The sequence below is a fragment of the Rhinoderma darwinii genome, chromosome 1 (genome assembly GCF_050947455.1).
Source record: "Rhinoderma darwinii isolate aRhiDar2 chromosome 1, aRhiDar2.hap1, whole genome shotgun sequence".
Taxonomy (NCBI): Eukaryota; Metazoa; Chordata; class Amphibia; order Anura; family Rhinodermatidae; genus Rhinoderma; species Rhinoderma darwinii.
The window spans coordinates 12,831,600-12,853,809 of NC_134687.1; the positions used below are offsets into that span (position 1 = coordinate 12,831,600).

The window sequence follows — 22,210 nt, forward strand, 5'->3', positions numbered from 1 at the left end:
CCCAAAAAACACTAGAGGAATTGAGTTTTTTTTCCCATTCTACGTCAAAAATATATATTTTTTAATCTTCAGTACGGTACATTATATGGTACAACGGTGCCGAGAAAACTTGTCCTATATACAATAAGTCCTTATAACGCTGTATCGACCTAAAAAATATAGAATGTTATGGCTTTTGGAATGCAGGGAGGAAAAAACTAAAATTAAAAATCCCAAAATGTCTGCGACATGGGGTTAAAACTTTTTATATTGTGAGAGATGCACGTTAAATCTTTTCAATCTCCCATTTTTACAGCTAGGATTGTCTGGGAAGGGCTAGAGGGAACTGTTCCGGGGAAGCCCCTGATTGATGGTGACCTCTGGGCATTTGCCCCTTTTGTCCTACGATCACACTATGAAAAGTTAATTAATTTCTTAGAAAGCGCCATCACTTAAAGGCAATATCAGTAGTATGACTGCCCATCTGGGACCTTGTAGATTAGACCTAAATCTTCATTACGTTTCTACCGTATAATCTAAAGCTTTCGAGAGTCTTTTTAGGAGGACAGTCACTCCTTTGCGGCCAGCCATCCCTTACATAAGCTTCCATCTGTAAGGTGTTAGTCAATGCTGATCATGGACATGAAAGAATAGATACATTACGTCTCTTAGGACTCTTCACATCTGCTGTCGAAGATCTATGACATGTTCCACGATGGATATTGACTTGCTGCCTCTAGTACTTGCCACACAATCACTCATGGTCGTTGCCATTATGAGTCTTGTTGCGTATCTAAGACGACGTTTTATTGGACTTTAACTCAAGGACCTTTAAAATCCTCGGGAGAATATTAAATGCCAGGAGCTAACGGATAATTAAAAAGCATGGCGTTCCTCTCCAGAAGAGTTAGATAATATACAGCTCATGTCTGGTGTTGTAGGAGATGTAGCATTACAGGAAGGACGTGCTGAGACTTGTAGTTATTGAGTTGTCTGACTGTTCTGCTCAGTATGAGGGGTCCTAGGGGATCGAGATGTTGGTCTTGTGGGTAATGAGGGTCTTTTTCTTGATTTGGAGATTTGACTTGATTTTTATGTTCTTTGTAGGGATTGTCTCACTACAACAACCACTTTCCATATTCCCGATTAGTGTATTGGGACGTCATAGAGGGGAGCGTCCTGCTTAGGACCACCCTCTATGAACCAGAGCAGTTAAAGGGAACCTGTCACCAGCATTTCACCTATTAAATCAGCAATATTTAGTGGTAGTGGGTGAAAAATCATTTCTATATAACCTATAATTGTCTTCTTAGTCGGCTCTGTAGCTTTAATATTGAGTTTTTTTTGTGTTCCCGCACTGTATACTAATGAGCATAAAAGAGTCATATCTTCAGTCCTCAAAACTTTCTGAGTTAACCCCGCCTCCTTACTTTTGATTGACAGCATTCAGGAGGGGACAGTTTTCAGCAGTGGGCGGGCATAAGAAGAGGAACGAATGAGACTGCCGGATTATTACCATAAAACACGCAAAATGTTTGCAAACCGTTATTTATGGTCAGAGGGGGAGTTTAGGAGAGGGGATAACGCAAATGAACTTTTGACAGCAGCGGCCAGCGAGGGGTGGGTAGAGTTCAATAGGTAAAATGCTGGTGACAGGTTCCCTTTAACAAAGAAAAGAGCATCCCCTCACGTTGATGGACATAACCAGTCAATGTGTTACATGGTCGGCAATTCATTTCATACAATGACCAGCCGTAACTTTCCTGGCACTATCAGATGTTCCTGGGAGGTTTCAGAAATTGGGCCCATGGCGATCAGCTAATCACCTGGGCCAGTTTTTATATAAAAAAATTTATTTTTGTAATTAGACAATCCATTTACGTTCAGGGAGTTGTAATCTAGGGATTGACTGGGGAACTAGAAAAGTAGACTTCTATTATCCCACCATAACATAAAGCACGTTTTTTCCCCACTGGGGTTAGACTGGCCTAGCAGAGGATCAGTGTATCCTTTGAAGAGTTCAGACCAAAAAAGGACCAGTCATGAAATGATGCAGGAGCCACAACTCCTTCTCAAGATGCTGCGGTCATGGGTGGAATATAGTTTGGGCTGAGCCTGAGAGCCCATGGCCAGAAATGGCCCATTGCCTCTGGGTAAAACTTTAAAGGGCTACAAAAAAAAAGAGGAGATACATGAGATAAATGTTGCTCAAAGGTATTGTGTTAACCCAGATCAAGTGTATTATAACTATAATGGTTGAAAAGGGGCCCATTAATATAACGGCCCAAAATCTCTTTGTGGGTTCCACTATAAGACATGTCCTAAGGTCCTAGCAGGAAACATATAGTGCATGACTTCCTGGCAGAATCGGGTAGTTTTAAGCTCAATGACAAACTCATCTTGAGAACCAGTGACATATATAAAAGAGTGGGGGCCCCCCTTTGATCAATATGGACTGCCTAGGGCCAAAGTGTTTGTTCCCCCCTTCATGCCCTTTCCTTAGGCTAATTCCCCTCCCCTTTGTTTGCTTACAATGCCGTTCCTTAAGGCCCCATGAACATGACCGTAAAAATCATCCATAATTGCGGACCGTAATTACAGGCCCATTCACTTCTATTGACCACAGACGCCTTCCCGTATATTTGAGGGGAGGTGTCCGGGCAGTAGAAATGTTCAGAAAATGATGGAACATGTCCATTATTTTGCTTTTTGTTGGCCGTGCTACCATACTTTATATGGGAGCACGGGCCAGCGGCCGGCCGTGCCCATAATCGCAGGCCATGATTACGGGCACCGCCGTGTGCATGAGGCCTAAGGGAGGAGAGTCCTGCACAGGTTTTCACCACAAAGTAGAAGAGGGGATGAGACAAACGAGGACTGGGCCCCTCTCCCTGCATGGTCGCCTTCTATGGTATGTACGGCCTTGTTGAGGAACAATTTAGTTTAAAGTAACAAGTTATATTTTTTTAGAGAAACCATTCCACATAGAACCGAAATAAGAATTTCTCCAGGGTGAAGTAACCTACCTGCAAATGTTATCACCCTTACAAACGTCTAGTGGGGTGAGGCAGTTGGGCTTCTCTTTTGACTCATAAGAACATGCTGGAACGATGGTTTGACGCCTCCGTTCTGCACAAGCTGTGTCTTCACAAGGACAGAAGAGCAGTTCACTGGTATATTCAGCTGGAACTCTGTCAAAAAACTTCCTCAAGGCCTTGTGACACTTGGAACGGTTGCATGAGTCAGTCCGTGCCATGGGACGAATGCACAAGCCAACATACTCTGTTCGTAACTTTTGGCAGGTGGGGTCCACGTTGCAAGCTTTTGCCGCATCAAGGCAACGATTGACTTGGGTGACTTCATTCTCAGACCCTGGAAAAAATTCACAACATGAGATATGACATTCAGAAATAATACAAAGAGTGAATTACCAGAGCATCTTGTGGAAACTGGTAGTTCAATTATTTTCAAGTAATTTGGCCTTATGAAAAATTAACGTTTTAGGCCAAATATAAGGCGACATCAAGAAGATATTAAACGTTCAATGAAGAAATATCGATTCTCTTCTTTGTCTGATAAAATTATAAGATCTTTATCATTGTATACCTCCAGTTTCGACTGAAATCCCATTCGAAGGAGTGGGACGCCCAGTGGCCTAGGCAACCATACGACCCCGGAAGCCTCTCCTGGAAAGGAGTGTTCGTTCCTAGTTCGTTCCTAATAAGAACTTTACTTTCTGTCTAGGTGACCACTATTTGAGAACATGAATATGTACAGGGACTATTATCTGCTATTCAGTAGACTGCCTCTCCATATTACACAGGCTTGTTTTAAGCAGAAATCAATTAATCTGACACTAAGCAAAATACGAAATTTTCTTTAACCATCAGGTATTATCAAACTCCAGTGGAAACTGTAATTTAAAAAAAAAAAAAAAAGGAATAAAAGTAATAGTATGTCCTTCAAATGGTCTCTCTCCATTCAATTCAGTGGGAGATACGGTTGAGGAAGCAGTGGCGTGGCACCTACACGTATCAGACCTCTATGGTATATCCTATAGATAGGTCATAAATAACTAATGCGGAAAAACTTCTTTAGGAATATCAATTACAAACCTTCACAATGTCAATCTCCTTTACGTCTCGTCAAAGAAGTTTTGGTGTCATGTAATTTTATTGAGTAATTGGTGTTTTATAAAACTTTCGACATGTCAGAAGTTTTGATTTCTGGGGTTTTCCATAGGATAGATCATCAATATTTGATATGTGAATGTCGGACTCCCGGGACATCTGCCAATCAGCAGAATGGCCATGGCGCTTCATTGTCTTCACAGCACCATACATATGGTTGTGGCTGTGACTGGTACTGCTGGATAATTCCACACAGGCCCCTACATCTACTGATCGGTGTGGTTCTGGTAGTCAGAAAACCCATTAAAACCCCCTTTAATCAACTACAGGCTGTGATAGGTTGCCTACCTGAGGCTCTGTCTACGGGGCCACCATTTTAGTCCATGTACTGTACAATAGACTACCCCTACATGCTACACAGACTTGTTCTAGGTCCCTCCCACTCAAGAAACGGGAATTATGAGAAGGTTACATAAGAAACCATGCAGCATTACCATAAAGAAAGAAATAAAATAGTTGAAGGCTTGAGGGGAGATTCATGTAGTAAATGGAGAGGAGTTTGGTGATAATGTTTATTAACACTTTTATCTCCTGTTATTTTATAGCTCTTTGGCTTTACTACAAATTCTTTATCTGTTCAATACATTAACTCTTTGCACCACAACAATAAAAAATACATTTTCAGCAGGGTCACAGTTATACCATTCAGCGTGAGGAAGCATTCGAGAAGGTGTTTCTGCAACATGCTTGAATGGACTTTATCGATGCCACCGGCATTTTTCAGGATATGGTTTTTTTATATTCAGCTATAAGTGGTTTCCTTTCTATAGTTTGTAGGAAATAAGGCCAAAGTAAGTGTCCTTTTACAGCGGCCAATTTTGGGCGTAACAACGAGTGCCGATCAACGAGACGGCTCTTTGATCTGCGCACGATTGCTCCTTTCACAAGCAGCTACGATCAGTAATTTATGGGAACGAGCGATCGTTAATACGATCGCTCGTCCCTATGAATTTCCATCATGTCGGCGGCACATTGTTTAGACAAGTAGATGAGCTGCCAACAACGATAATATTTTCTGTTGCATAAACAATACAATCAGCCGATGAACGAGCGTTTGCTTATTCATCGGCTGATCGTTGGCCTGTTCACATATGTACGCTCACTTAGCCCATCATTGGCCCATGTAAAAGGGCCTTAAAATAGGACATTCTCATGTAAAAAACATCAACTATGTCAAAATGTGGCCCTCCATGGTACACACCCTATCAACTGTGTCAAAATGTGGCCCACTATGGTACACACCCTATCAACTGTGTCAAAATGTGGCCCACCATGGTACATACCCTATCAACCGTGTCAAAATGTGGCCCACCATGGTACACACCCTATCAACCATGTCAAAATGTGGCCCACCATGGTACATACCCTATCAACCGTGTCAAAATGTAGCCCACCATGGTACACACCCTATCAACCATGTCAAAATGTGGCCCTCCATGGTACACACCCTATCAACCATGTCAAAATGTGGCCCTCCATGGTACACACCCTATCAACTGTATCAAAATGTGGCCCACTATGGTACACACCCTATCAACTGTGTCAAAATGTGGCCCACTATGGTACACACCCTATCAACTGTGTCAAAATGTGGCCCACCATGGTACATACCCTATCAACTGTGACAAAATGTGGCCCACCATGGTACATACCCTATCAACTGTGACAAAATGTGGCCCACCATGGTACACACCCTATCAACCATGTCAAAATGTGGCCCACCATGGTACACACCCTATCAACCATGTCAAAATGTAGCCCACAATGGTACACACCTTATCAGCATCTGTGCATCCACCGCTCCACCTCGGAGACAACATCCCTGCCACCTGTTGTTATCATTGTACACACAGAACGAATAATCAATAAGGTCTAATAGAATATTTGTGAACATCCCATAATAATTAGAGCCTAGTGGCAAGTGATTGGCGCCAAATGGGGTTGTCTTCTGCTGGACCTTTGAGGTCCATTATTGTGCCAGAGCCTGGGCTTACCAGGAGATCCTATAGTACATTGGTATGCCAGTCCATTCCTGCATTTCCTGCCACTATGGTAGGAACACTACTAACCCGCAAGTGCTGATCTCAGGGACTGGGACTGCACGTGGGGAGAGGGGGCTTGTTGGTTTGTAAGATTATTCTAAGTAACTCTAGGGAAACAAAACTGAATTTCAGTATCTCCTACCCTTATATACAGTAAAACTAGACTTTTTTTCTATTCCATACTGTCATTCAAAACGGCAAAAACTTTGGAGAAAACCACTGTAAACCAGCCCCTACTCATAACTGGACAGGTTCACAGCTCAAAACACATACGTGGCCTTCACCTCTGGTGTTTATGTTCTTAGGACACTATGGAGTAGGGAAGTCTAGTTTTATATAGGCATTGGCGGTGCAGGATTGTCATGTTCAGAGATGTGGGATCATCCAACGTGATCCAGTGCAGGTTCAATCTGGATCCCAGTCCTCAAGTTATTAGAATCAGGAATGGGGAGAACAACTGACCAAGATTGGGTGAGCTCATCATTTATGTATTTGTATGGTACTCCATGCAGTAAAACAATTACTCCTTCCATTTCAGCCCTCCCAACATCAGCTTTAAGGGGCCACATTTTAACACTGAACAATGAGCACTAGTTGTTTGAGCCCCATTAACCCCTTCTCGCCGCAGCTATTTTTCAGATTTTCAATTAGATTTTTTCCTCCCCAACTTCCAAAAGCCATAACTTTTTTATTTTTCCGTCCATATAGTCCTAAGAGGGCTTGATTTTTGCGGGACGAGTTGTAGTTTTTCGTAGCACCATTTATTGTACCATATAATGTACTGTATAAATGAACTGTCATTTACAGAGTGATCTCACGAGATTACGCTTGCTCTGCTGTAAGTCCCACACAAACGTTACCAAAGTGTCGGGATTGTGAATAGACATCCCGTCTTGGCTGGAGGTGATGTCTATTAACTCTCCAGACGCTTCAGTAATGTTAATGTGGGAGTATGTGACAGCACAGCGTGATCTAGCAAGATCACTATGTGCTGAATACATGAATGGGGAGAAGTGTATGACGCTGATTGGTCACTGATTGGTCAGCGTCATTCACTTCTCTCCACAACACCCACTTGGTCAAAAAGTAAAAACACGCCCAGTTGGGCATTAAGAAAGTCATTAGCATAAATCTAAAATAGGTCATAACATAAAATTGATTGTTTTTCTAAATAAAAAACACTGCTGTAATCTACATTACAGCGCCAATCACATTATGTAGAAGATAGGACACCTATAATGTGGTGACAGAGCCTCTTTAAGGGTCAGAGCCCATTTTTGAAATCTGACATGTGTCACTATGTACTAATAACTCTGAAATGCTTATACCTATCTAAGCGATTCTGAGAGTTTTCTCGTGACACATTGGACTTTATGTTAGTGTTAAAATTTGGTCCATATATTCAGTGTTTATTTATGAAAAATAGCAACATTTTGAGAAAATTTGGAAGAAATAGCATTTTTCTTATTTTAAATGTATTTGCTTGTAAGACAGATAGTAATTCCACACAAAATAGTTACAAGTTCACATTTCCCATATGTCTACTTTAGATTGGCATCATTTTTTTGAACATTCTTTTATTTTTCTAGGACGTTACAAGGCTTAGAACATAAGCAGCAATTTCTCATATTTTGAATAAAATTTCAGAAGCCTTTTTTTTTAGGTACCAGTTCAGTTCTGAAGTGGCTTTAAGGGGCCTATATTTTAGAAACTCCCATAAAACATTCCATTTTAAAAACTAGACCCCTCGGAGCATTTAAAACAGCATTTATAAAGTTTCTTAACCCTTTAGCTGTTTCACAGGAATTTAAAGCAAAGTAGAGGTGAAATTTAAATTTAAATTTTTTTCTGTAACACAGAAGGTTTTACCAGAGAAACGCAACAAAATATTTATTGTCCAGATTCTGCAGTTTTTAGAAATATCCCACATGTGGCCCTAGTGTGGTAATGGACTGAAGAACCGGCCTCCGAAGCAAAGGAGCACCTAGTGGATTTGTGGGCCTTATTTTTATTAGAATATCTTTTAGGCACTTTGTCAGGTTTGAAGAGGTCTTGTATGGCCAAAACAGTAGAAACCCCCCAAAATGTGACCCCATTTGGCAAACTACACCCCTCAAGGAACTTATCGAGGGGTATAGTGAGCATTTAGACCCCACAAGTATTTTGCTGCATTTTGTGGAGTTAGGCTTTAAAATTGAAAATCACATATTTTTCTGATAAAACGGGCAAATTTTTAATTTTTACAAGGAATAAAGGAAAAAAAGCCCACAACATTTGTAAAACAGTTTCTCCCGATTACAGCAATACCCCATATGTGGTAAAACTTCTGGTTGGACACACGGCAGGGCTCAGAAAGGCAGGAGCGCTATTTGGCATGTAGACTTTGCTGGATTGGTTTCTGGGCACCATGTCGCATTTGCAGAGCTTCTGAGGTACCAGAACAGGAGAAACCCCTTAAAAGTGACCACATTTTGGAAACTAGACCCCTTGAGGAATTCATTGTAGTTTTTATGGGGTGCATGCGATTTTTTGATCAGTTTTTATGCTATTTTGAAGAGGCGTGGTGACTAAAAAACAGCAATTCTACTATTGTTTTTTTATTCCTTTTTATTACAGCGTTCACCGTGCCCTATAAATGACATATTCACTTTATTCTGCGGGGCGATGCGATTACGGCGATACCAGATGTTTATAGTTTTTATGGGGTTTGCCCAATAAAATACTTTTTAATAAAAAATCATTCACTTTTTGTGTTGCGTTATTCTAAGAGCCATAACTTTTTTATTTTTCCATCAAAAAAGCCGTGTGGGGACTTTTTTTTTTGCCCAACAAACCGTAGTTTTGATCAGGACCATTTTTAGGTACATGTGTCTTTTTGATCTCTTTTTAATCCATTTTTTGATATAGGTGAAGTGACCAAAAAATTGTGATTCTGGTATGGTTTATTATTATTTTCGTTTACAGCATTCACTGCGCAGGATACATATCTAAATACTTTTGTAGTTCAGGCCGTTACGGATGCGGCGATACCAATTATGTATACTTTATTTGTTTATTTATTTTAATAATAATAAGGGACTGATAAGGGAAAAAGGGGGATTTTACTTTTATTACTTTTAAACTTTTAATTTTTTATTTTTATACAACTTTATTTTTACTTTTGTTTTTTTTCTCCCACTAGGGGACTTGAGGGCAGGAGGCCCTGATCGCAATTGTAATACACTGCACTACATGCGGGGTTAATTGGCAACTATAGAACCCCATATAAAATGTTTGCATTTGGTACCATGAAATCTCATACAATTCTGGTTCTCACAACGGTCTTGTTCTTCACACTCGCGCAGTTTTCGGCGTTACACTCTATTTCTTGTAAATTTCAGGAGTTGTGAATTAAGATTGGGTCAATATGACCCAGTACCAAGACATTAATCCGGTTTTAATCCCAACTTTGTACAACCTGTCCACTTGTTTACTGCAGGGCCAAAATTAAGTGGAAAAAGCAGTTTCCTCTATTTACCTGCGGCTATTTGTCCCTTTTATATAGGGTTATGTTTAATACGAAGAGCGGCAATTGAAGTCTAGCTATTTTGTGGGACTTAAAGCCGCAGAAATCAACTCCTAATGGTTTGGAAGTAAAAAAAAAGAACTTTAAAAGGTTGGAAAAGTAGTAATCACAGCAGTTATCAACAAACTAAAGTGTTCTGTGGTAACCATGGCTATTTTATCCCACTTTATTGCCTGACCAAGAATAATACCATGCGCCAAATGATATGCAGTTCAATCAGAGAACATCATTCATCATCCCTGTCCTTACAGGACTTTGAACAGAACTTAAAGTTAAGCTTGAAACTTTCAAAATTTGCAAAGTGAAGCTACTAAGGTTATGTAACATACAAGAGATGTTAAAACGTTCACTCTGGTTCTACAACTGCGAGTTTTCAGGGTGCTGTGTACACTACAGGTCGACGAACACTACAGGTAACAACAACTACTGCTGCATGTTACTGGGCTGTACAGCAGAAGTTGCCCAAACCAACGCCCCTTCTCTGACATCACTTCCTGTTCCGCAGCTATTGGCTGAAGCTTCACCACACAGACTTCCTGCTCTGCAGCTATTGGCTGAAGCTTCACCACACAGACTTCCTGCTCTGCCCACCCCCTACACATAATCCTAGTAATACTGAGAGCGCTCTGCTCCCTGTCAGCAAATACTCCCTGTGTTCTGGTCCAAATGCAGAGTTAACGATAATACTAAAGACAAAAATCTGGACATGAATGAGTAAAGGAATTGCACATTGATAAGGCCATAGGAAGTGTAATTAGTATTTTTAACCCTATACACATACATCTGTAGATACATTGCTACTTCAATTATCCAAGTAAATAAGAATTATATTTGTCCTTTCTAATGTTGGCCATAGACAAATAGAATTTTTCCATTTACATGCCCATTTGGCAAAAGACAGAGGGAGATAAGTGAGTGCCAAACACTTCTGGAGCCTCTAATCTCCAGTCTGGCTAAACCCATAGACACACAACTGTTTAATCTTGACGAAAGCAGTAGGATCCGGTGGAAAAAAAACTATCGTTTTTGGATACGTTGGAATTATATCCTTAGCCAAAATGTGCAAATAGACAGAATTGTGGGACCATAGAGCATTACGGGGCTATTTGATTTATAAATTGTGCCTGATATCATATTTCTAGAATGGGTCTTAATGCTCCTTGAGGACATTTATGGGCTGATTTTCTCCATTCTAATTTAAATAACACCTACCAAGACACCCTTATGTACATGAGTGCAAGGAGTAGACTTATACACAGGTCTTGGTTTATGGATGTCGCTTAAACTACTGTCCATTGGAACATTCCTCTGGGACTACCCGATCATTGGAGCTCCTGCTGCTTGACCCACCAGAGTTCAGCTTTTATCTCCTTGGGAATCAGCCACTGATCGATCATTTTTTGCAGCGTCACTACTAAATAACACTGAAAAGAATGAGCCATCTGTGTAATGCCCCATGTGATGGTGGGGTTCCCAAACATGACACCTTCTCTAATACCTCAATAGTACAAATCTCCCTTACTGTAAGACAATAAGGTGATTGAGTGACTCAATGTCGGAAGCTGCCCGTAAAGTAGAAATTGAGCCCATACTCTTCCAGTTTCCAGAGGGTGTCAATCCTTGGACCCTAATATCTAGATTAGGTAGAAGTAGAGTCTCCTCGTGGTTGGGTGAGGGCTCTCAGAAGCATACACTATATATAATGACAGCACTGCTCTAATTTAGGACACATTGACCAGGGAATATTTTGCTCTTTTGAAGGGGTTGTCCATTGACCACCCTTTTTTTTAACTTTTATAACCTGTCATTCCGACCTCTGAGACTTCCTCCATTGCCAAGAACATAGGGGTCTTAGTCCATATTTTTGGCTTGAGAGCAGGATAAACATGCGTTGTCCATCTCAAAAGAATTGAATGAGAGCGTTGGAAATAGCTTTCGAAGCATTGGTCTCGTAATACCCTGGCTAATGGTGGGGTTTACCGAACATGGGACCTTCTCTAATACCATAACATGAGGATACAAATTCCCCTTATTGTAAGACATTAAGGTGATTGAGTGAATTAATTTGAGAAGCTACTGGGAAATTAGAAAGTGAACCCCTACTCTTCCAGCTTCTAGTGGGGGTCCACCACTGGGCCCTGTTGTCTACAGTGTATCAGGAGATTACAGTATCTATAATGGTAGCACTGCTCTTCCCTAGGACACCTTAACCAAGAAATATTTTCCATTCTTTGCTATTTTAGAAGAAGTTATCCAATGATAACCCATTTTTTTTACTTTTAAAATAAGAATTCTGTGGTCGAACCTCTGGGCCCTCCACCGTTGCCAACAATGAGTGGGCCTTGGCCCCCATTTTTGTTGGAGAGCAGGATAAGCCTGTACTGTCCATCCTAATAGAGATGAATAAGGGTGTTGGAAATAATCGTGTAATGTTGTATGGCAAAGTCATTGGACATCACGTTACCTGGAGGATGCAATTATTCTGCTTTTAGCATCTTTTAAAATCATTTCTTACTGGAGCCATTTTTTTCCCTGGCGTAAACATCAAGAAACCAGGACAGCTGGTCACTTAATATCTTCATCCATCATAGAAAGATTCCTTAGTGCCTGGTCTTCTGTGTGTTGCCTGAAATGCGGTGTTCGCAGTGCATAAATCCTCAGCCTCCCGTGTAACGGGGTTACACATGCGGCTCCTAACACACCCCAGGGAGGAGGTCTGATAATTGAAAGCAGGTGTTCCATAGACAAGTGCTAGGAGGATCTTGGCTGACTTTGTTCTTTAAGGTTGATGTCATCCCAGTATTTGCTTCTCTGACTCGCTGGGTGGTTTGCAGAATACATTTTTTGAACTCTCTAGAGCCCAAAATGTCAGAGTGATTCTGGCCTCCTACTTTGTGGATTTATTGGTCTTCCCCTCAGTGCTGAGCCTGTCCCTTCCAGCAGAGTCTGACATCCCATAAGCCCAGGATGAAAATAAATTATTCATCTAGGAGTCTGGACTCAGGAGCAGATACCTAACCCAGAATGTACGGAGTATGCTAGAAATTATCCATAGTATTGTAATAACACCTAAATGTATACTTCTACTAATCTCTATCTATCTATCTATCTATCTATCTATCTATCTATCTATCTATCTATCTATCTATCTATCTATCTATCTATCTATCTATCTATCTATCTATCTATCTATCTATCTATCAATCTCATATCTATCTATCTATCTATTAAAAAAAAAAAAAAAAGGTCTGCAGGGGGGCGAGAGGGGGATGGCCCATGAAGGAGGGGGGGGCCACAATCCGGCGGGCCCCTCTTCTTCAGCCATGTGGCCGGGACCCTGACGGGAGTACCACCGGTATACAAGAATATAACTACTATAATACTGCCCCTATATACAAGAATATAACTGCTATAATACTGCCCCTATATACAAGAATATAACTAGTATAATACTGCCCCTATATACAAGAATATAACTACTATAATACTGCCCCCTATATACAAGAATATAACTACTATAATACTGCTCATATATACAAGAATATAACTACTATAATATTGCCCCTATATAAAAGAATATAACTACTATAATACTGCTCCTATATACAAGAATATAACTACTATAATACTGCCCCTATATACAAGAATATAACTACTATAATACTGCTCCTATATACAAGAATATAACTACTATAATTCTGCTCCTATATACAAGAATATAACTACTATAATACTGCCCCCTATATACAAGAATATAACTACTATAATACTGCTCATATATACAAGAATATAACTACTATAATATTGCCCCTATATAAAAGAATATAAATACTATAATACTGCTCCTATATACAAGAATATAACGACTATAATACTGTCTCCTATATACAAGAATATAACTACTATAATATTGCCCCTATATACAAGAATATATCTACTATAATACTGCTCCCTATATACAAGAATATAATTACTATAATACTGCCCCCTATATACAAGACTATAACTACTATAATACTGCCCCTATATACAAGAATATAACTACTATAATACTGCCCACCAACATACAAGAATATAACTACTATAATACTGCTCCTATATACAAGAATATAACTACTATGATACTGCCCCTATATACCTGAATATAACTACTATAATACTGCTCCTATATACAAGAATATAACTACTATAATACTGCTCCCTATATACAAGAATATAACTACTATAATACTGCTCCCTATATACAAGAATATAACTTCTATAATACTGCCCCTACATACAAGAATATAACTACTATAATACTACCCCTATATACAAGAATATAACTACTATAATACTGCCCCCTATATACAAGAATATAACTACTATAATACTGCCCCTATATGCAAGAATATAACTAATATAATACTGCCCCTATATACAAGAATATAACTAGTATAATACCGCCCCCTATGTACAAGTATATAACTACTATAATACTGCCCCCAATATACAATAATATAACTACTATAATACTGCCCCTACATACAAGAATATAACTACTATAATACTGCCCCCTATATACAAGAATATAACTACTATAATACTGTCCTCTATATACAAGAATATAACTACTATAATACTGCCCCCTATACACAAGAATATAACTACTATAATACTGCCCCTATATACAAGAATGTAACTACTATAATACTGCCCCCTATATACAAGAATATAACTACTGTAATACTGCTCCTATATACAAGAATATAACTATTATAATACTGCTCCTATATACAAGAATATAACTACTATAATACTGCTCCTATATACAAGAATATAACTACTATAATACTGCCCCCTATATACAAGAATATAACTACTATAATACTGCCTCCTATATACAAGAATATAACTACTATAATACTGCCCACTATATACAAGAATATAACTACTATAATACTGTCCCCTATATACAAGAATATAACTACTATAATACTGCCACCTATATACAAGAATATAACTACTATAATACTGCTCCTATATACAAGAATATAACTACTATAATACTGCTCCTATATATAAGAATATAACTACTATAATACTGCCACCTATATACAAGAATATAACTACTATAATACTGCTCCTATATACAAGAATATAACTACTATAATACTGCTCCTATATACAAGAATATAACTACTATAATACTGCCTTCTATGTACAAGAATATAACTACTATAATACTGCTCCTATATACAAGAATGTAACTACTATAATACTGCCCCCTATATACAAGAATATAACTACTATAATACTGCCCCCTATATACAAGAATATAACTACTATAATACTGCCTCCTATATACAAGAATATAACTACTATAATACTGCCCCTATATACAAGAATATAACTACTATAATACTGCCCCCTATATACAAGAATATAACTACTATAATACTGCCCCCTATATACAAGAATATAACTACTATAATACTGCCTCCTATATACAAGAATATAACTACTATAATACTGCCCCTATATACAAGAATATAACTACTATAATACTGCTCCTATACACAAGAATATAACTACTATAATACTGTCCCCTATATACAAGAATATAACTACTATAATACTGCCCCTATATACAAGAATATAACTACTATAATGCTGCTCCTATACACAAGAATATAACTACTATAATACTGTCCCCTATATACAAGAATATAACTACTATAATACTGCTCCTATATACAAGAATATAACTACTATAATACTGCCCCCTATATACAAGAATATAACTACTATAATACTGCCCCTATATACAAGAATATAACTACTATAATACTGCCCCCTATATACAAGAATATAACTACTATAATACTGCTCCTATATACAAGAATATAACTACTATAATACTGCTCCTATATACAAGAATATAACTACTATAATACTGCCACTATATACAAGAATATAACTACTATAATACTGCCCTCTATATACAAGAATATAACTACTATAATACTGCCTCCTATATACAAGAATATAACTACTATAAGGGCAAAGCCACACGTGGCGGAATTGCTCTTGAATTCCGCTGCGGACACTCCGCAGCATTAATCCGCAGCGGAGCCGTTTCTCCATTGCCTTCCACTTCTTTTTAGTAGGCTTTGTTTAGACGTGGCTGAAAATTCCGCGGCGGAGCATAGGCTGCGGTGCGGAATTTGGTGTCCGCAGCATACAATGGATGTTGCGGACCAGTGGCGGACTGGTTGCGGACTCATGGCGGAAGTTCTCCATTGACTTCAATGGAGATTCTAAATTCCGCAATGAAGTCCGCAGCTGTCATGCACATGTTATGTGTGCTGCGGATGCGTCTTGCTTTTTTGACATGACATTTCTTCATTCTGGCTGGACCTATGTATTTCTAGGTCTACAGCCAGACTGAGGAAGTCAATGGGGCTCCCGTAATTACGGGAGCGTTGCTAGGCGACGTCAGTAAATAGTCACTGTCAAGGGTGCTGAAAGAGTTAAGCGATCGGCAGTAACTGTTTCTGCCCCCTGGACAGTGACTACCGATCACAATATACAGCAACCTGTCAAAAAAATAGAAGTTCATACTTACCGAGAACTTCCTGCTTCTGTCTCCAGTCCGGCTTCCCAGGATGACGTTTCAGTCTAAGTGACGGCTGCAGCCAATCACAGGCTGCAGCGGTCACATGGACTGCCGCGTCATCCAGGGAGGTCGGGTTGGATGTCGAAAGAGGGACGCGTCACCAAGACAACGGCCGGTAAGTATGAAATTCGTTTACTTTCACTAGGGAAAGGGCTGTCCCTTCTCTCTATCCTGCACTGATAGAGAGAAGGGAAGCACTTTTACCGCAGTCCGCAGCAGCTAGTCCGCATCAATTTACTGCACATTTTGGGCAGATCCGCCGCAAAATCTGCTACGCAGATTCTGTGCGCCATTGATGCGGACAGTTGCGGAGGAAATCCGCCACGTGTGGGCATGCCCTAATACTGCCCCTATATACAAGAATATAACTACTATAATACTGCCCCTATATACAAGAATATAACTACTATAATACTGCCTCCTATATACAAGAATATAACTACTATAATACTGCCCCCTATATACAAGAATATAACTACTATAATACTGCCCCCTATATACAAGAATATAACTACTATAATACTGCTCCTATACACAAGAATATAACTGCTATAATACTGCCCCGTATATACAAGAATATAACTACTATAATACTGCCTCCTATATACAAGAATATAACTGCTATAATACTGCTCCTATATACAAGAATATAACTACTATAATACTGCCTCCTATATACAAGAATATAACTACTATAATACTGCTCCTATATACAAGAATATAACTGCTATAATACTGCTCCTATATACAAGAATATAACTACTATAATACTGCCTCCTATATACAAGAATATAACTTATTTATTACATCCCCCTACTATATATACAAAAATCATACTTCTTTTATACTGTTCCCTATGGACAATATTTACAACAGCTTTTTTGTTATTTTATGTTTTGTACCTCCAGTATGACTCTTGCTTGTGGGTGTCTGTACATGTTGGGAGTTGTAGTTGTGCACAGGTTGGGGAACATTGCAGTAAATAGCCTTTTGTATTTGCTTCTATCCCTCTGATTGTGGGTCTTGGACCCAGTGGGATGTTTCAGATTTGTTTTTAGTGTCATTTTCTTATTATAAAGGACGCGGTATTCTCTGGTAATGTGGGATGATATGAAGCAGGATGAGGAGGTCTTTGTGTCTGATCGGCTCCACATTTTACAGAACGTGCGCTAGATTTAGGACATAATTACCTGCTGTGATGGACGCCAGCCTGACATAGTCAAACCCCCTCACGAATGATTCATACGGTGAACCCTCTAAGACACTTATACCTGCAAAAAACAGTGAAACAGAGTTACTGCCATTTCCCATTGTCAGTCCCTTCAGAAATCTTCTCTTACAGTCTCATTATTTTCTCTTTCCACAAAGGTAACATTTGACCGGCAATTTAATGCATCGGAGTGAATGATGCCCATGGACGGGAACATTATGCTGGAAAGTCGGCATCATTTCACCCGCCACGTTATAGAAGGTTCTCTACATCTGACAAGAAAAAATATTTATTTAAACACAACTCCAAATGCAAAATGTTTCAATTTGCAATTTTTCAACTTTGATATTGGCGATGTATAATGCTGCGTTCAGCCCCAGACTCCACGCACGAATGTCCATTATTTTGCAATGAAAAGCCATAAAAAAAAGCGCTTTCCACTTCTTTTTTTCATGCTCACTGCCGCCCTCAGAGCTTGTTTTTTCTTAAAGCTTAAAGGGGCTTCATTCTTTGGACAATTCCTACTAGTTAGAAGGGTCACTGGATAATAAGATGACCGCACAGTGTCCTCCCGCTGGACCCCCAGCGATCAGATGTAATCTATGGGGAAAACTGATGCCAGTTGAATCGGGCCGTATTTTAACGGCATCCGAATGGCACCCGATAGTCTCCACGGACCCATTTACTTTAGCGGGTGAATCGGGTCAGTTTTCCCGGACCCGATTCTTCGATCCGTGAAAGGATTGGACATGTCCTATCTTTCCACGAATGACTGACGGGACTTATGCACACAATGTCGTGTGCATAAGGCCAGATTTACTTGAACGAGTGCAAACGGTAGTTTTTCACATTGGAGTTGCACCCGTGCGGGTCCCATTTTCACGCATCTCTATAGACTTGAGTCTATGGAGGGATCCATGAAAACGGAAGAAAATAGGACAGGTTCTATTTTTCAACAAATCCTTCACACGGTCAATTGAAACAATGGGCACGTGAATGGCCCCATTGAAATACATGCGACCATTTACTACTCTTGTCTGAATTCCGCCTAAGGGTCAATTCACACAAAGCTATTTGCGGGCAGAAAATTCTGCCTGGAGAAATCAGCTCCGTTTTTTTCGAAGTGGTTTGTTACCACACGCGTTTTGGCCACCTTTTTCAGGCGTTTTTTTTTTTTTACCCATCTTGACATTTTATAACTTTTTTCCCTACGATCAATGGCCTAAAAAAAATGAAATGTATTAATCGCACCCAATCCAAATTCCTATCATGCCTTTAGCTTTTATGGCCGCCACTTGCCTGCTCCTCGCTCCCTGCTGCGGCCAATTTGTGGGCGGAACGCGTCTCATGTCAACTAAGCGGCGCTGTGAGGTACTTGTTCCCACATGGGCTACCTTATATACGGTTTCCCCAAAAACAGCTGCCTACCCTGTCAGTCACCAACGCTAGACTGTGTTCTCGCCTGACACACACCTGTCAGCTACTCCATTTCACAAGCGAGACTTCCTCTAGCAAATAGATTCACAAAAACGTACATCTGTTTTTTTTGGCTTTCATCATTATTGCTGCCACGGTCTATTACTTGCGATATTACAGCAACAACAGTTTTTTTCGGAGCAGTTAAAATAGGCAGACAACAGCGTGTATTGATTAAACCGAGACGCCAGATACACGGCAAATTATCAAAATAAATCATCACTCCAGAAACGGCGCACAAGAGAGGGGCTAATTTAAAAGAACATTAACATTTTTGTAACTGCCCAGTTTCTGGTCATTCAATAATAAAATATATGAAGTGTCCAGTGTTATATACTATAATTATTCCAGGGTGGTCCAGTGATATATGAAGTGTCCAGTGTTATATACTATAATTATTCCAGGGTGGTCCAGTGATATATGAAGTGTCCAGTGTTATATACTATAATTATTCCAGGGTGGTCCAGTATTGTATGAAGTGTCCAGTGTTATATAATATAATTATTCCAGGGTGGTCCAGTGATATATGAAGTGTCCAGTGTTATATACTATAATTATTCCAGGGTGGTCCAGTGATATATGAAGTGTCCAGTGTTATATACTATAATTATTCCAGGGTGGTCCAGTGTTATATGAAGTGTCCAGTGTTATATAATATAATTATTCCAGGGTGGTCCAGTGATATATGAAGTGTCCAGTGTTATATACTATAATTATTCCAGGGTGGTCCAGTGATATATGAAGTGTCCAGTGTTATATACTATAATTATTCCAGGGTGGTCCAGTGATATATGAAGTGTCCAGTGTTATATACTATAATTATTCCAGGGTGGTCCAGTGTTATATGAAGTGTCCAGTGTTATATAATATAATTATTCCAGGGTGGTCCGGTGATATATGAAGTGTCCAGTGTTATATAATATAATTATTCCAGGGTGGTCCGGTGTTATATGAAGTGTCCAGTGTTATATAATATAATTATTCCAGGGTGGTCCAGTGTTATATGAAGTGTCCAGTGTTATATAATATAATTATTCCAGGGTGGTCCAGTGTTGTATGAAGTGTCCAGTGTTATATAATATAATTATTCAAGGGTGGTCCAGTGGTATATGAAGTGTCCAGTGTTATATACTATAATTATTCCAGGGTGGTCCAGTGTTATATGAAGTCTCCAGTGTTATATAATATAATTATTCCAGGGTGGTCCAGTGTTATATGAAGTGTCCAGTGTTATATAATATAATTATTCCAGGGTGGTCCAGTGTTATATGAAGTGTCCAGTGTTATATACTATAATTATTCCAGGGTGGTCCAGTGTTATATGAAGTGTCCAGTGTTATATAATATAATTATTCCAGGGTGGTCCAGTGTTATATGAAGTGTCCAGTGTTATATACTATAATTATTCCAGGGTGATCCAGTGATATATGAAGTGTCCAGTGTTATATAATATAATTATTCCAGGGTGGTCCGGTGTTATATGAAGTGTCCAGTGTTATATACTATAATTATTCCAGGGTGGTCCGGTGTTATATGAAGTGTCCAGTGTTATATAATATAATTATTCCAGGGTGGTCCGGTGTTATATGAAGTGTCCAGTGTTATATACTATAATTATTCCAGGGTGGTCCAGTGATATATGAAGTGTCCAGTGTTATATAATATAATTATTCCAGGGTGGTCCGGTGTTATATGAAGTGTCCAGTGTTATATACTATAATTATTCCAGGGTGGTCCAGTGATATATGAAGTGTCCAGTGTTATATAATATAATTATTCCAGGGTGGTCCGGTGTTATATGAAGTGTCCAGTGTTATATAATATAATTATTCCAGGGTGGTCCGGTGTTATATGAAGTGTCCAGTGTTATATACTATAATTATTCCAGGGTGGTCCAGTGATATATGAAGTGTCCAGTGTTATATAATATAATTATTCCAGGGTGATCCGGTGTTATATGAAGTGTCCAGTGTTATATACTATAATTATTCCAGGGTGGTCCGGTGTTATATGAAGTGTCCAGTGTTATATACTATAATTATTCCAGGGTGATCCAGTGATATATGAAGTGTCCAGTGTTATATAATATAATTATTCCAGGGTGATCCGGTGTTATATGAAGTGTCCAGTGTTATATACTATAATTATTCCAGGGTGGTCCGGTGTTATATGAAGTGTCCAGTGTTATATAATATAATTATTCCAGGGTGGTCCGGTGTTATATGAAGTGTCCAGTGTTATATAATATAATTATTCCAGGGTGGTCCAGTGTTATATGAAGTGTCCAGTGTTATATACTATAATTATTCCAGGGTGGTCCAGTGTTATATGAAGTGTCCAGTGTTATATAATATAATTATTCCAGGGTGGTCCAGTGATATATGAAGTGTCCAGTGTTATATACTATAATTATTCCAGGGTGGTCCGGTGTTATATGAAGTGTCCAGTGTTATATAATATAATTATTCCAGGGTGGTCCAGTGATATATGAAGTGTCCAGTGTTATATAATATAATTATTCCAGGGTGGTCCAGTGTTATATGAAGTGTCCAGTGTTATATAATATAATTATTCCAGGGTGGACCAGTGGTATATGAAGTGTCCAGTGTTATATAATATAATTATTCCAGGGTGGTCCAGTGTTGTATGAAGTGTCCAGTGTTATATAATATAATTATTCCAGGGTGGTCCGGTGTTATATGAAGTGTCCAGTGTTATATAATATAATTATTCCAGGGTGGACCAGTGTTATATGAAGTGTCCAGTGTTATATAATATAATTATTCCAGGGTGGTCCGGTGTTATATGAAGTGTCCAGTGTTATATAATATAATTATTCCAGGGTGGACCAGTGGTATATGAAGTGTCCAGTGTTATATAATATAATTATTCCAGGGTGGTCCAGTGTTGTATGAAGTGTCCAGTGTTATATAATATAATTATTCCAGGGTGGTCCGGTGTTATATGAAGTGTCCAGTGTTATATAATATAATTATTCCAGGGTGGACCGGTGTTATATGAAGTGTCCAGTGTTATATAATATAATTATTCCAGGGTGGTCCGGTGTTATATGAAGTGTCCAGTGTTATA

General features: G+C 39.0%; 1 protein-coding gene across 1 annotated transcript in view; it reads right to left on the minus strand.

Moving 5' to 3' along the window:
- GFRA4 (GDNF family receptor alpha 4) overlaps nt 1-22,210 on the minus strand; it is a 408,185-nt gene that overhangs the window by 21,638 nt on the left and 364,337 nt on the right. Inside the window, exons 4-5 of the mRNA XM_075855772.1 lie at nt 17,625-17,705; nt 3,006-3,351 (exon numbers count right to left, since the gene is read on the minus strand). Coding sequence (XP_075711887.1) covers nt 3,006-3,351; nt 17,625-17,705 — 427 coding nt within the window. The remainder of the gene's footprint in view (nt 1-3,005; nt 3,352-17,624; nt 17,706-22,210) is intronic.